The sequence below is a fragment of the Bufo gargarizans genome, chromosome 5 (genome assembly GCF_014858855.1).
Source record: "Bufo gargarizans isolate SCDJY-AF-19 chromosome 5, ASM1485885v1, whole genome shotgun sequence".
NCBI classification, from domain to species: domain Eukaryota; kingdom Metazoa; phylum Chordata; class Amphibia; order Anura; family Bufonidae; genus Bufo; species Bufo gargarizans.
The window spans coordinates 237,305,207-237,317,265 of record NC_058084.1 but is presented as its reverse complement, the minus strand read 5'-3'; the positions used below and the strand labels follow the sequence as shown (position 1 = coordinate 237,317,265).

Sequence of the window (12,059 nt, the reverse complement as noted above, 5' to 3'; positions counted from 1 at the left end):
GGGTTTTGGGCCTAGATATAGGAAGTGGGTCCAACTCCTATACAACCAACTGAGGGCACGGGTACGTACTAATGGGTTACTGTCAGAACCATTTGCCATGGAAAGGGGCACACGCCAGGGCTGCCCGCTGTCGCTGCTGCTTTTTGCGTTGGCCCAGGTGACAGGTCTTCGGTATGGAAATATAGAGGAAAGAAAATCCCACTATACGCCGACGACATGTTGATGTTTCTTGATAAAATCTCAATCTCAGTACCATACAGTCATGTGAAAAAATTAGGACACCCTTTGAAAGCATGTGGTTTTTTGTAACATTTTTAATAAAAGGTTATTTCATCTCCGTTTCAACAATACAGAGAGATTAAAGTAATCCAACTAAACAAAGAAAACTGAAGAAAAGTCTTTTCAAGATCTTCTGTAAATGTCATTCTACAAAAATGCCTATTCTAACTGAGGAAAAAGATAGGACACCCTCACATGTATTCCCTCTTAAATTGGCTCAGATCTCACACAGGTATATCACACCAGGTGCACATAATTAGTAGATCGTTACTCTGCATGTTGAATGAGGCTTGCCCTATTTAAACCTCAGACATTTAGTTTGGTGTGCTCCTGACTGTTGAAGTGAGAGTGAGCACCATGGTGAGAGCAAAAGAGCTGTCAGAGGACTTCAGAAAAAAGATTGTAGCAGCCTATGAGTCTGGGAAGGGATTTAAAAAGATCTCAAAAGATTTTGAAATCAGCCATTCCACTGTCCGGAAGATAGTCTACAAGTGGAGGGCTTTCAAAACAACTGCCAACATGCCCAGGACTGGTCGCCCCAGCAAGTTCACCCCAAGAGCAGACCGCAAGATGCTAAAAGAGGTCTCCAAAAACCCTAAAGTGTCATTTCGAGAACTACAGCAGGCTCTGGCTACTGTTGATGTAGAAGTACATGCCTCTACAATCAGAAAGAGACTGTACAAGTTTAACTTGCATGGGAGGTGTGCAAGGAGGAAACCTTTGCTTTCCAAGAGAAACATCGAGGCCAGACTGACATTTGCCAGAGATAAAGTTGACAAAGACCAGGACTTCTGGAATAATGTTCTTTGGACAGATGAGTCCAAAATTGAATTATTTGGACACAACAGCAGAGGACATGTTTGGCGTAAACCAAACACAGCATTCCAAGAAAAGAACCTCATACCAACTGTGAAGCATGGAGGTGGAAGTGTCATGGTTTGGGGCTGCTTTGCTGCAGCAGGACCTGGTCAGCTCACCATCATAGAATCCACGATGAATTCTACTGTGTATCAGAAGGTGCTTGAAGAACATGTGAGACCATCAGTTAGAAAATTAAAGCTGAAGCGGAACTGGACCATGCAACATGACAATGACCCAAAACATACTAGTAAATCAACCAAAGATTGGCTGAAAAAGAAGAAATGGAGAGTCCTGGAATGGCCAAGTCAAAGTCCAGATTTGAATCCCATTGAGATGCTGTGGGGTGACTTGAAAAGGGCTGTACGTGCAAGAAACCCCTCAAACATCTCACAGCTGAAAAAGTTCAGCATTGAGGAGTGGGGTAAAATTTCCTCAGACCGATGTCGAAGACTGGTAGATGGCTACAAGAACCGTCTCACTGCAGTTATTTCAGCCAAAGGAGGTAACACTCGCTATTAGGGGCAAGGGTGTCCTATCTTTTTCCTCAGTTAGAATAGGCATTTTTGTAGAATGACATTTACAGAAGATCTTGAAAAGACTTTTCTTCAGTTTTCTTTGTTTAGTCGGATTACTTTAATCTCTCTGTATTGTTGAAACGGAGATGAAATAACCTTTTATTAAAAATGTTACAAAAAACCACATGCTTTCAAAGGGTGTCCTAATTTTTTCACATGACTGTATATGAATATATATGACCCTTGGTATTGATGTTTAGATGGATGCAAATGGTGATTGAGTGTTATTGACCTAAATTACTGCTCAAGGAAGGTGAATTGCTTTAGGGGATAAATAAGGGGACATCACTGATGTTTATAAGAAAATTGATGTTGGGGGGGGGGGGAATGAAACTACGGATGATGGGACCGTGGCTGTCTTTTAAATGCAGAAAAATGACAATTGAATATGTGGAATGTACAGGTGGAAGGGAGCGGAAAAATTGGTTGTGGTGGGGAGGAAGGGGGGGGGGGGAATCAATGGTATGAAAGACCATGAGACAGGAAAGGAAAGGGGTCTCACAGGTGGAGGCGAATATCCTGACTATAGTTGCAGGCCATAGCTCAAAAATTTGACATTAAAGAAAAAATATATAAATAAAAATTATTCCATTTGTTTTCTTCTTTGTTTTTTTTAATATTTTTCTTTAAATGCTAAACAGAGAACTGTTCAGAAACATTTGCTCTCTAAGGACTCATTGAGTCCATGGGGTTCAAGGGTTTGCAATTTAAAAATCCAAAACATCTCTCTCTTCTGTAAGGTCCTAAATCTATCTGACGTTGTTTCTGCAATGGTTTCGATGGGTGTGATTGTCAATCCAGATGAGTCTTTATTATGAGAGGTGAGGAAATGGCGGGACACACTGTGTTTAAGGTAGCCCCGTGAGATGTTCCAGCGGTGTTTATTTAATCTTTCTCTGAGCGACTGGATAGTGCGGCCTACATATTGTAAACCACACTCTCACTCCATCACATAGATAACATAAGAAGATGAGCAATTTAGAAGGCTTTTGATTGGGTATTCCTCCCCCGTCACATTGCTCTTAAATGACTGTCTCCGATTTGAGATATTATTACAGCATTTACAGAGTTTATGATTACATTTATAGGTGCCTGTGATTTTTAGATGGCCTGTTGCACCAGTTGAAGTTATGTTAGTATTCTTTTTCTTTTTCTTCAATTTACTTGGTGCAAGCGTGTTCTTCAGGGATTTCGCTTTCCGGAAGATGATGCACGGTTTTTTGGGTATGGTGTCTATTAGATATGGATCACATTTGAGTATGTGCCAGTGCTTTGATAAAATCGTTCTTAGGGTTTCATGGTTAGGGTTAAAAGTTGTAATAAAAGAGGTCTTGTGGTCCATGGTTTTTGGTGTTTCGGCTAGTTCATTCTTCTCCCTTACATTCAGGCATTCCTCTTGGCTCTGATTTTTTGCCCGCATGAACGCATTATCTACAATTCCTTTCGGATATTTTTTCTTCATGAATCTGGAGCGTAGTATCTTGCTTTGAATGAGGAAGTCGTCATCATCAGTGCAGTTCCGTCTAATCCGTTTGAATTGACTGTACGGTATATTATCTTTCCACTTTTTGTGGTGAGCACTCCTATAGTCGAGGTAGCTGTTCCCGTCGACTGTTTTAAAATGAGTCTTGGACTTAATGTTCGTATTCTCTGAATAGAGGAGTAGGTCTAGATATTCGATGGATGAGGTAGTTATATTAGATGTGAACGAGAGATTCCATGTGTTTTTATTGAGGTAGCTAACGAATGATTCGGCCTCTTCCTTTGGACCATTCCAAATCACTATCAAGTCATCTATGTAACGCCTGTAAAATATGATGTTTTTCTTCCAATATTGGCTTGAATAGATAAAATCATCCTCAAAACAGCCCATATATAGATTGGCAAAACTTGGCGCAAAGCGCGTCCCCATTGCGGTCCCGTTTCGTTGCTTATAGATCTTGCCCTCAAAGGTAAAAACATTATGTGTTAGAATAAAGTGGATCGCATCCAATATAAAATCCCTATGTTTGACAGAAAGACGGTCGTCTGTTGCTAAAAGGCGTTTTGTAGTTTCAATGCCCGCTGTATGCGGGATGTTGGAATAGAGCGCAGCAACATCCAATGTCAGCCAACAAAAATGCGGTTCCCATTCAAGATCTGTTAGTAAACTGATTAGTTGTGTGGAATCTCTCAGATAGGATCTCTCTGAGATTTCTGACATGATTTTGAAGGAATATATCAACGTAATGAGACAAATTACTGGTGAGAGAGTTAATTCCCGAGATGATCGGTCTACCTGGTGGATTCAAAGGGTCTTTATGGATTTTTGGTAGGTGATAAAATAGTGCCATATTCGGGTGTTCGACCACTATGTATTCTCTTTCTTTCTTCGTGATGACATTATCCTCTTCAGCCTGTTTCAACATAATGTTCAGTGTCTTTTGGTCCTCTATAAGTGGATTGGATGTAAGTAATTCATAATAAAAGGCGTCATCCAGTATCCTGTTGGCTTCCATTATATAATCCTCCTTATTTTGTAAGATTATTCCACCTCCTTTGTCTGCACTCCTAATGACAAGGAGGTCATTATTATTTAGTTCTGTTAGAGCATCTTTTTCTTCTTTCGATAGGTTGTTCTTGATCTTGATGGTTTTATTAATTTCTCTTGCTTCTTTAGATCCTAAAGAATAAAAGGTGTTAATATGGTTTCCTCTATGATATGTAGGATTGAATGTAGATTTTGGTTTCAAGTTCGTGTGGAGGGTACTTATTTCTTCTTCCCTTTCTTCTTCCTTATTTGTCGTAGTTCTCTCCTCCTTGTTTTTTATAGGCAATCTAGACTTAATAGCAAAATGCCTTTGGAGAGTTACATTCCTGATGAACGTGTTTAGATCCACAAATAGATCAAATTCATTATATTTTTCTGCTGGACAGAACGACAAGCCTCTCTGGAGGACTGACGTCTGTGCCGCAGAGAGGTTAGATTTAGGACCTTACAGAAGAGAGAGATGTTTTGGATTTTTAAATTGCAAACCCTTGAACCCCATGGACTCAATGAGTCCTTAGAGAGCAAATGTTTCTGAACAGTTCTCTGTTTAGCATTTAAAGAAAAATATAAAAAAAAACAAAGAAGAAAACAAATGGAATAATTTTTATTTATATATTTTTTTCTTTAATGTCACATTTTTGAGCTATGGCCTGCAACTATAGTCAGGATATTCGCCTCCACCTGTGAGACCCCTTTCCTTTCTTGTCTCATGGTCTTTCATCCCATTGATTCCCCCCCCCCCTTCCTCCCCACCACAACCAATTTTTCCGCTCCCTTCTACCTGTACATTCCACATATTCAATTGTCATTTTTCTGCATTTAAAAGACAGCCACGGTCCCATCATCCGTAGTTTCATTTCCCCCCCCCCCAACATCAATTTTCTTATAAACATCAGTGATGTCCCCTTATTTATCCCCTAAAGCAATTCACCTTCCTTGAGCAGTAATTTAGGTCAATAACACTCAATCACCATTTGCATCCATCTAAACATCAATACCAAGGGTCATATATATTCATATATATATATTTATACACAATCAAGTCCACCATCCCTCTCCTATATGTCGGCTGCAGCTCCACAATTCCCCCGTGTAATGTTATTCTGCCTTCATCCTTTATAAATAGTCTTCAGTCCTCTCCCCGGGTGCTACACCTAACCACGCCCCCATATGAACTCGCCGCCCACCAACTCAGGCCGACACGCCCTCTCTCCAGCTCCGATCCTCACAAGCCAGCGGCATCTCCGCCCCTTCACCACGCAATGCAGCCCTGTCCCAGGCATTTAATCTTCACCATCCCCGGCCTTCTCAAGAGGCTCCCCCTGACCACACCTCCATATGAGCTCCCTGCCCGGATAAGTCCTCCTTTTCACCGCCCCCCCAGGCTCCGTTCGTGTTCCCCAACCACACACCCTCATGGAGGCCACTCCCATCAACCCGGCCAGCTCCTCCCACCCACTCCGCTTTTTCTTCAGCAACGCGGGCACTGAAGAGGTCAGCGTCTCACACGCGCCTCTCCAGACGAGCAGTGGAAATCTCCTAGCCTTCCTGGCCCAGGTAAGATGCCGCCAAGGCTGAAAGACTATGCCTTTTTATAACCACTCCTAGAAAGCCACAGTAGTAACACCCTCTGTTGCCCAATAGATAATACATCCTGCTAGTGGACACATCACACTTGCCAAACCACATCTGACAGTGCTTTTTCAGCCATATGCCCCCTTTTTTGATTTCAGTTACTATTATCCTACAGTATTGTGGCTAATACAACATAAATCCCATTTTTATAACAGAGATTTTACTATAAATACAGCACCATAGATACAACATTGTTTTAATTCCGTATTGATCTTATCGTCCATGACTATTAATATTATTAATTTATTAATTTATTTCTACATATACTTTTTATCCTCTCCTTTTTGTGTACTTTTGTAAGATTTACCATTTTATCAGTATATACTATAGTTTCTATATTTACAGCTATATTTATCCATACCTATTTATTTTTGTATGTATTTATTTATCTATTTTATTTATTTACATTTTCTGTTTGTCATACAGAATTACCATAGGGAAGTACAAAATTTACGTTTCCAAATATATGTTTCTCCTTTTTTATCTAACTTCTCTTTTAGACTTGATAAAGGGGACTTTAGCACCCCGAAACGCGTTGTCTTACGAATAAATGGAACATTACTGAAACCAAAACACTGCCTTTGATCGGTTGTTTCGTGCGCCCCCAGCAGTCCATACGCTCCACTTAAGGTTCAGCGTACTTCTCTTCATGGTCATCATCTGAGAGGATAAATGTCCGTGATCGGCATTATTGTCTACATCTTGTCTCTGGGTGTCTGCTGTATAAATTACATATTTAAAAAACGAACTTTGAATGCAGAGGAAAAAAAATAAATCTGCAGTTTGAAGTTGTCTGAGAGCAGCAGCTACGGTATATAAGCATCGCATTTGCGTGGTTGATTTCAAGTGTGTGTTTGTATTCAGTGTGTGATTTAGTGACTTTAAAAGGTGACTATATTAAAGGGGTTCTGCACTTTCATTTAACTGATGATCTATCCAATTGAATGGAGCTTAGCCGCGCCCACGTTAATTGATACTAGTCATGACGTCAGTGGGCCGGTGGTAAACAGAACACTACTGGAGCGCCGCTGCCTTCTCAAACAGCTGATCGGTGGGACCCCTTTAAGTCAGCTATTTTCCATTGCATATTATTATTGTAACTTTTTCCTTATTTCTCCTGTGTAATTCCCGTTAACAAGTATTTGTTCCATTATTGACAGCGCAGTGCACATCTTGTCTAATGTATGCAGTCCTGGAACAGCCATTTGTGGGTGTATATATTTGTACAAAATGTGAGCAAATTGCATGTGTGGAATCACAAATCCTGTATCTAAATGAGAGAATTTTAATTGACAGATTAGCCCACTGTAGTCGTGCACATATCCCATAACTGGGACAGTGCATACACGACTGGACTGCATCTAGGAGGTAATCTGACCACCAGATGAAAATGCTGCAAGTCCAACAATCCTTAAAAAAAACAACGCTAACAAAATTTTATTTTTTTCCCAACAATAAGATAGATATTCCAATTTGGCACACTGACAGTATCGATAGGATATGCAATCAATGTCAGATAGGTGTGGGTCCCACACCCGCATCTGACATTGATGTGATATCCTAGTAATATGCCATCAATGTCCCAGATGGGAATACTCCTTTAAGTCAAAGTGATTTTTTATCACACCTATAATTTAAGGTTAATTTTCAAATCACTCACCGCCATTGCAATACAACTCAAACACACTTACCAGCTAACATTAATGCTCGAACACAATCTGTTCTTCCTTGGATTGATGCTTTCATTAATGCTGTAAAGCCATGAATATTTCTCCTCTCAAGGTCCAGGTCAGGATAATAATTCAACAAATAGTTTGTGATAGTTATATGCCCTGAAAGGTTAAATATATAAGCATTTAAGGAATTTCCAAGGAATAGTACAATATTTATCATTATTTCTTCGATCATGAACACAGATGAAACAATATATTATACCCATCTATATAAGTGCATGTGTTATGTTATGTGGCAGCAGGGGCACACCACTGATGAGGCAAAGTTATGCAGTGCTCTGCTAGGACTACAGAGGGGTGGCAATGCAGCCTCCAGCCCTGCACTCCTGCAGAGCCCTAAACAAAGCCATGTAACATAATTGTATTTAGAGCAATGCAAGGGTGGACGCTTAATTTTGAGGTTTATTGTACATAGTGGCTTTCTCACTTTTTTTGCAGCAAAACCATTACAAAACCACAATGCAATAATTCCTGGGCATTGCTGAGAGACTTATAGTGCTGAGAGGCATTTTGATCACATATGCAGGTCATATTATCAAAGGTCCTTCAGCACCTAAAAGATTTAAAGATGAAGAGCGTGGAAAAGCAGCAGCGGCAACCTGTAACTGTACAAATGTGTGTGTATGTATGTATTTATATGTGTTTGGGTGTCTCTATGTATGTGTGTATCTAGTGGGTGTGTCTTCATGTATGTGTGTGTGTGTCTATGTATATAGTCTTGTGTATGTATATGTGTGTGTCTGTATCTGCTCTTATCCTGTGAATAGGGGCACTGCTTGGTACTACTGATGTCCTCTATGCTGGGTGTAATTCTCAATGCCTATATATATATATATATATATATATATATATATACAGTATATGTTATGTGGTGAAAAGTATGGTAGAGGTGTAGAGGGGGTGTATATCTCACCCGGTTTCCAGTTTAGTTCGATAGGGTAGCAGAAATGTGTTTTGCTTCTGCTAAGCATAGCTTGCTGGAGATCATTTGTTAACAGTAATGGGCAGTTCGCAGTGTTCGCCGACGAACACATGCGATCTGCCATCTTTATTCCCAGGTCCGGCGATGCAGAGTTAAGTCCTACCTGTGCCTGCGCCGCGAGCCGCTCTGAAACACATGCGCTGTCACGGATGTAGTAGGGGAGAACACCAAAAGACAACAAGAAGGAAGGGAAAATACACTAGGCCTCACCGCTAGGGAAGGAAAAGGGTCACCACCTATAAAACCCTGCTCCTGGCCCTAACTCCTGTCCATATGGGCACCTCTCGATGGTAGAGATGCCCATACATAGGAACCTGGAAAACCCTGGAGGCCCTCGGATGCGTCTCGCTGAGGCCTAGTAAATAACAAAGGTGGGGGGGAATACAAAATACAACCAACGGAACACTTAACTTCTGAGGCTGATGGATGATGGATGAACAGGACTTCAACTAGAATCACACTCCAGCTCTTCCAAAAACCAAATTAAGCTATCCAGAGCAAGGGGTGATGGGTAGAGTTACAGACAGAAACAGATTGGTAGGTGTGGATCAATGGACAGTCAGCTGCGGTGCCCTTAATAGGACAGGTTCAAAGTCCTTAATACAAAGTAGAAAAGGGGTTAACGGGTGCCGCGCTAAATTATGAAGCAGTATACGGGATCAAGAACCAGAATACAACGTGCCAAATTCGTATGATGCACAAGCGAAAAATTCCAAATCCATAAACAATAATATACAGGCGGATCTCACACTTCCAGATATACCATGCGAAGATTTTCAGCAACCTGTTACTCAGCTGCACATATATGAAGACGGCTGTCTTACGTCTTCCAGTTCACATGCAAAGGAATGGATGTCCGCCTGCAATATGCGATTAAATCTCCCTTTAGAGTAACAATCATACGGAAAACTTTATCCAAAACAGCCCGGATTACCCTAGTAAAGGACAGAAAAAGATTGCGCAATACCCTCGGGATTTAAAAGTAGGAATACTTTAATCTACTTACAAAAAGCAAGTTTTCACAAGCATGTAAAATACCCGACCCGGGTTTCGCACTTAGCTTCGTCAGGGGCTGTAATCCAAATGCCGCCAAAGGTCAACACATATGTAGCAGTCATTGACCCCGGAACAAGTACGGACTTCCGTTTGTCCGGCAAAATGTTTAAACATTTGTTTAAAAAATAAATACTAAAATTGCCAAGTTAGGTTCTGAAGACACATACACTTAGCAAAATACAATAAAATACACCAAACTAAAATAGTATTAAACAGAATTGAAAGACTTGCATATATAATAAAACATCTAAAATAATAATATTTTTTGATTAAACCATACAGACAGATTTTATATCCCACTCAATATTATGTCCATTTGGCTGCAATGTATTCATATCATAGATCCATTGCGCCTCCCTTTTATTAATCTGTGTGGCAGGATTACCTCCACGCCAGTGACGTTTCACCAATTCTACACCACAAAACTTTAGACCCGTAGGGTCTTTCTGATGGAACCTCTTGTAGTGTGCCGAGACACTATGAGTCTCGAGTCCTTTTTTAATATTTTTAATATGTTCGCCAACTCGAACCTTTAACTTTCTCAGTGTTCTTCCAATATACTGGAGACCACACGGGCACTCCAGTGCATAAATGACTCCCATTGATTCGCATGAGATATTACCACTGATTTTTTTAGAGATAGATTTGGAGGCAGACACAATGTCATCTTTTCTAATCATTTTTTTGTCTTCTCTTGAGCGGTTTCTGCAACATGGACAGAAGCCGCACCAAGTGAAGCCGTTACGCAATTTCGATATGCCAGAAGACTCTCTCACATAACTGTGCACAATACGGTTTCTAACAGTAGGGGCTCTTTTAAAAATAAAGGGCGGTTTTTGGGGAATGAGATCACCTATAACTGGATCATTTCGCAAAACTTTCCAGTTATTTTGGATTATTCTTTTAATATAGGGGCAATTAATAGAATAGGTGGTTGAAAAAGCAAACTTGTATTTGTCTTGAATCTGTATTTTTTCTTCCGCAGACACTTTCTTTTTAATAGTACCCAAATTTTCCAACTTAATTTCTTCCTTTTGATTCAACAGGACTTCCTTTTTATATCCCTTTTCTACAAATCTATTTATTATGATGTCACTTTGTGTCTCATAATCTTCAATACTGGTACAATTTCTTTTTATACGTTTCAATTGTCCCTTCGGCACATTACAAATCCATGGTTCATGATGGCAACTATTTCTTTCGATATAACCATTGCGGTCAGTGGGTTTAAAATAAGTGACAGTTTTTATCTTTTTTTCATCCACCCTAATCTCCAGATCCAAAAAATGTATGCTGTTTTTACTAACATCATGGGTGAAATGAATGTTCCACTTATTTGTATTCATTTGAGAAATAAACTCCATTAACCCTATCTCCGTTCCATACCAAATGCCGATACAGTCATCTATATATCTCCTCCAGAGTTGGAGGCTACCACCTTCCATCTCAACTTTAATAATCGGGTCTATATTAGACTGTTCCCAGTAGGACATGAACAGATTGGCGAAACTGGGTGCGAACTTTAAGTGTTTTTTTGTATTCAAATATGGGATCCCTTTTTAATTTTCTATATGTGATAGTGTCACTAAGAATTCTCTGCATTTCCGTATTGTAGTCCTCATGATTTAAAACAACTACACCTCCACCTTTATCTGCTGGTTTTATAATTATTTTATCATTTTTTTCCAGAGTTTTTAACGCCTCCTTTTCATTTTTAGTCAAATTATTCTTTTTTGAACCTCCTATATCTAATTGATCTAGCCCTTTAACCACTTACCGCTAAGCTAACGCCGAAAGGCGTCATCTCCGCGGCGCTCCCAGGCTACGCTAACGCCGATTGGCGTCATCTTGCGTGAGCCGAGATTTCCTGTGAACGCGCGCACACAGGCGCGCGCGCTCACAGGAACGGAAGGTAAGCGAGTGGATCTCCAGCCTGCCAGCGGCGATCGCTCGCTGGCAGGCTGGAGATCCGAATTTTTTAACCCCTAACAGGTATATTAGACGCTGTTTTCATAACAGCGTCTAATATACCTCCTACCTGGTCCTCTGGTGGTCCCTTTTGTTAGGATCGACCACCAGAGGACTCAGGTAGGTCAGTACAGTCGCACCAAACACCACACTACACTACACTACACCCCCCCGTCACTTATTAACCCCTTATAAACCCCTGATCACCCATGATCACCCCATATAAACTCCCTGATCACCCCCCTGTCATTGATCACCGCCCTGTCATTGATCACCCCCCTGTAAGGCTCCATTCAGACGTCCGTATGCTTTTTGCGGATCCGATCCGTGGATCCGTAAAAATCGTATGATTTTTACGGATCCACGGATACATGGATCGGATCCGCAAAAAGCATATGGACGTCTGAATGGAGCCTTACAGGGGGGTGATCAATGACAGG

General features: G+C 40.7%; 1 protein-coding gene across 1 annotated transcript in view; it reads right to left on the bottom strand.

The window, feature by feature from the left end:
• Positions 1–12,059, bottom strand: part of ANKRD33B (ankyrin repeat domain 33B) — a 326,077-nt gene that overhangs the window by 71,364 nt on the left and 242,654 nt on the right. Inside the window, exon 3 of the mRNA XM_044295465.1 lies at positions 7,572–7,712. Within this exon, the coding sequence (XP_044151400.1) occupies positions 7,572–7,712 (141 nt within the window). The remainder of the gene's footprint in view (positions 1–7,571; positions 7,713–12,059) is intronic.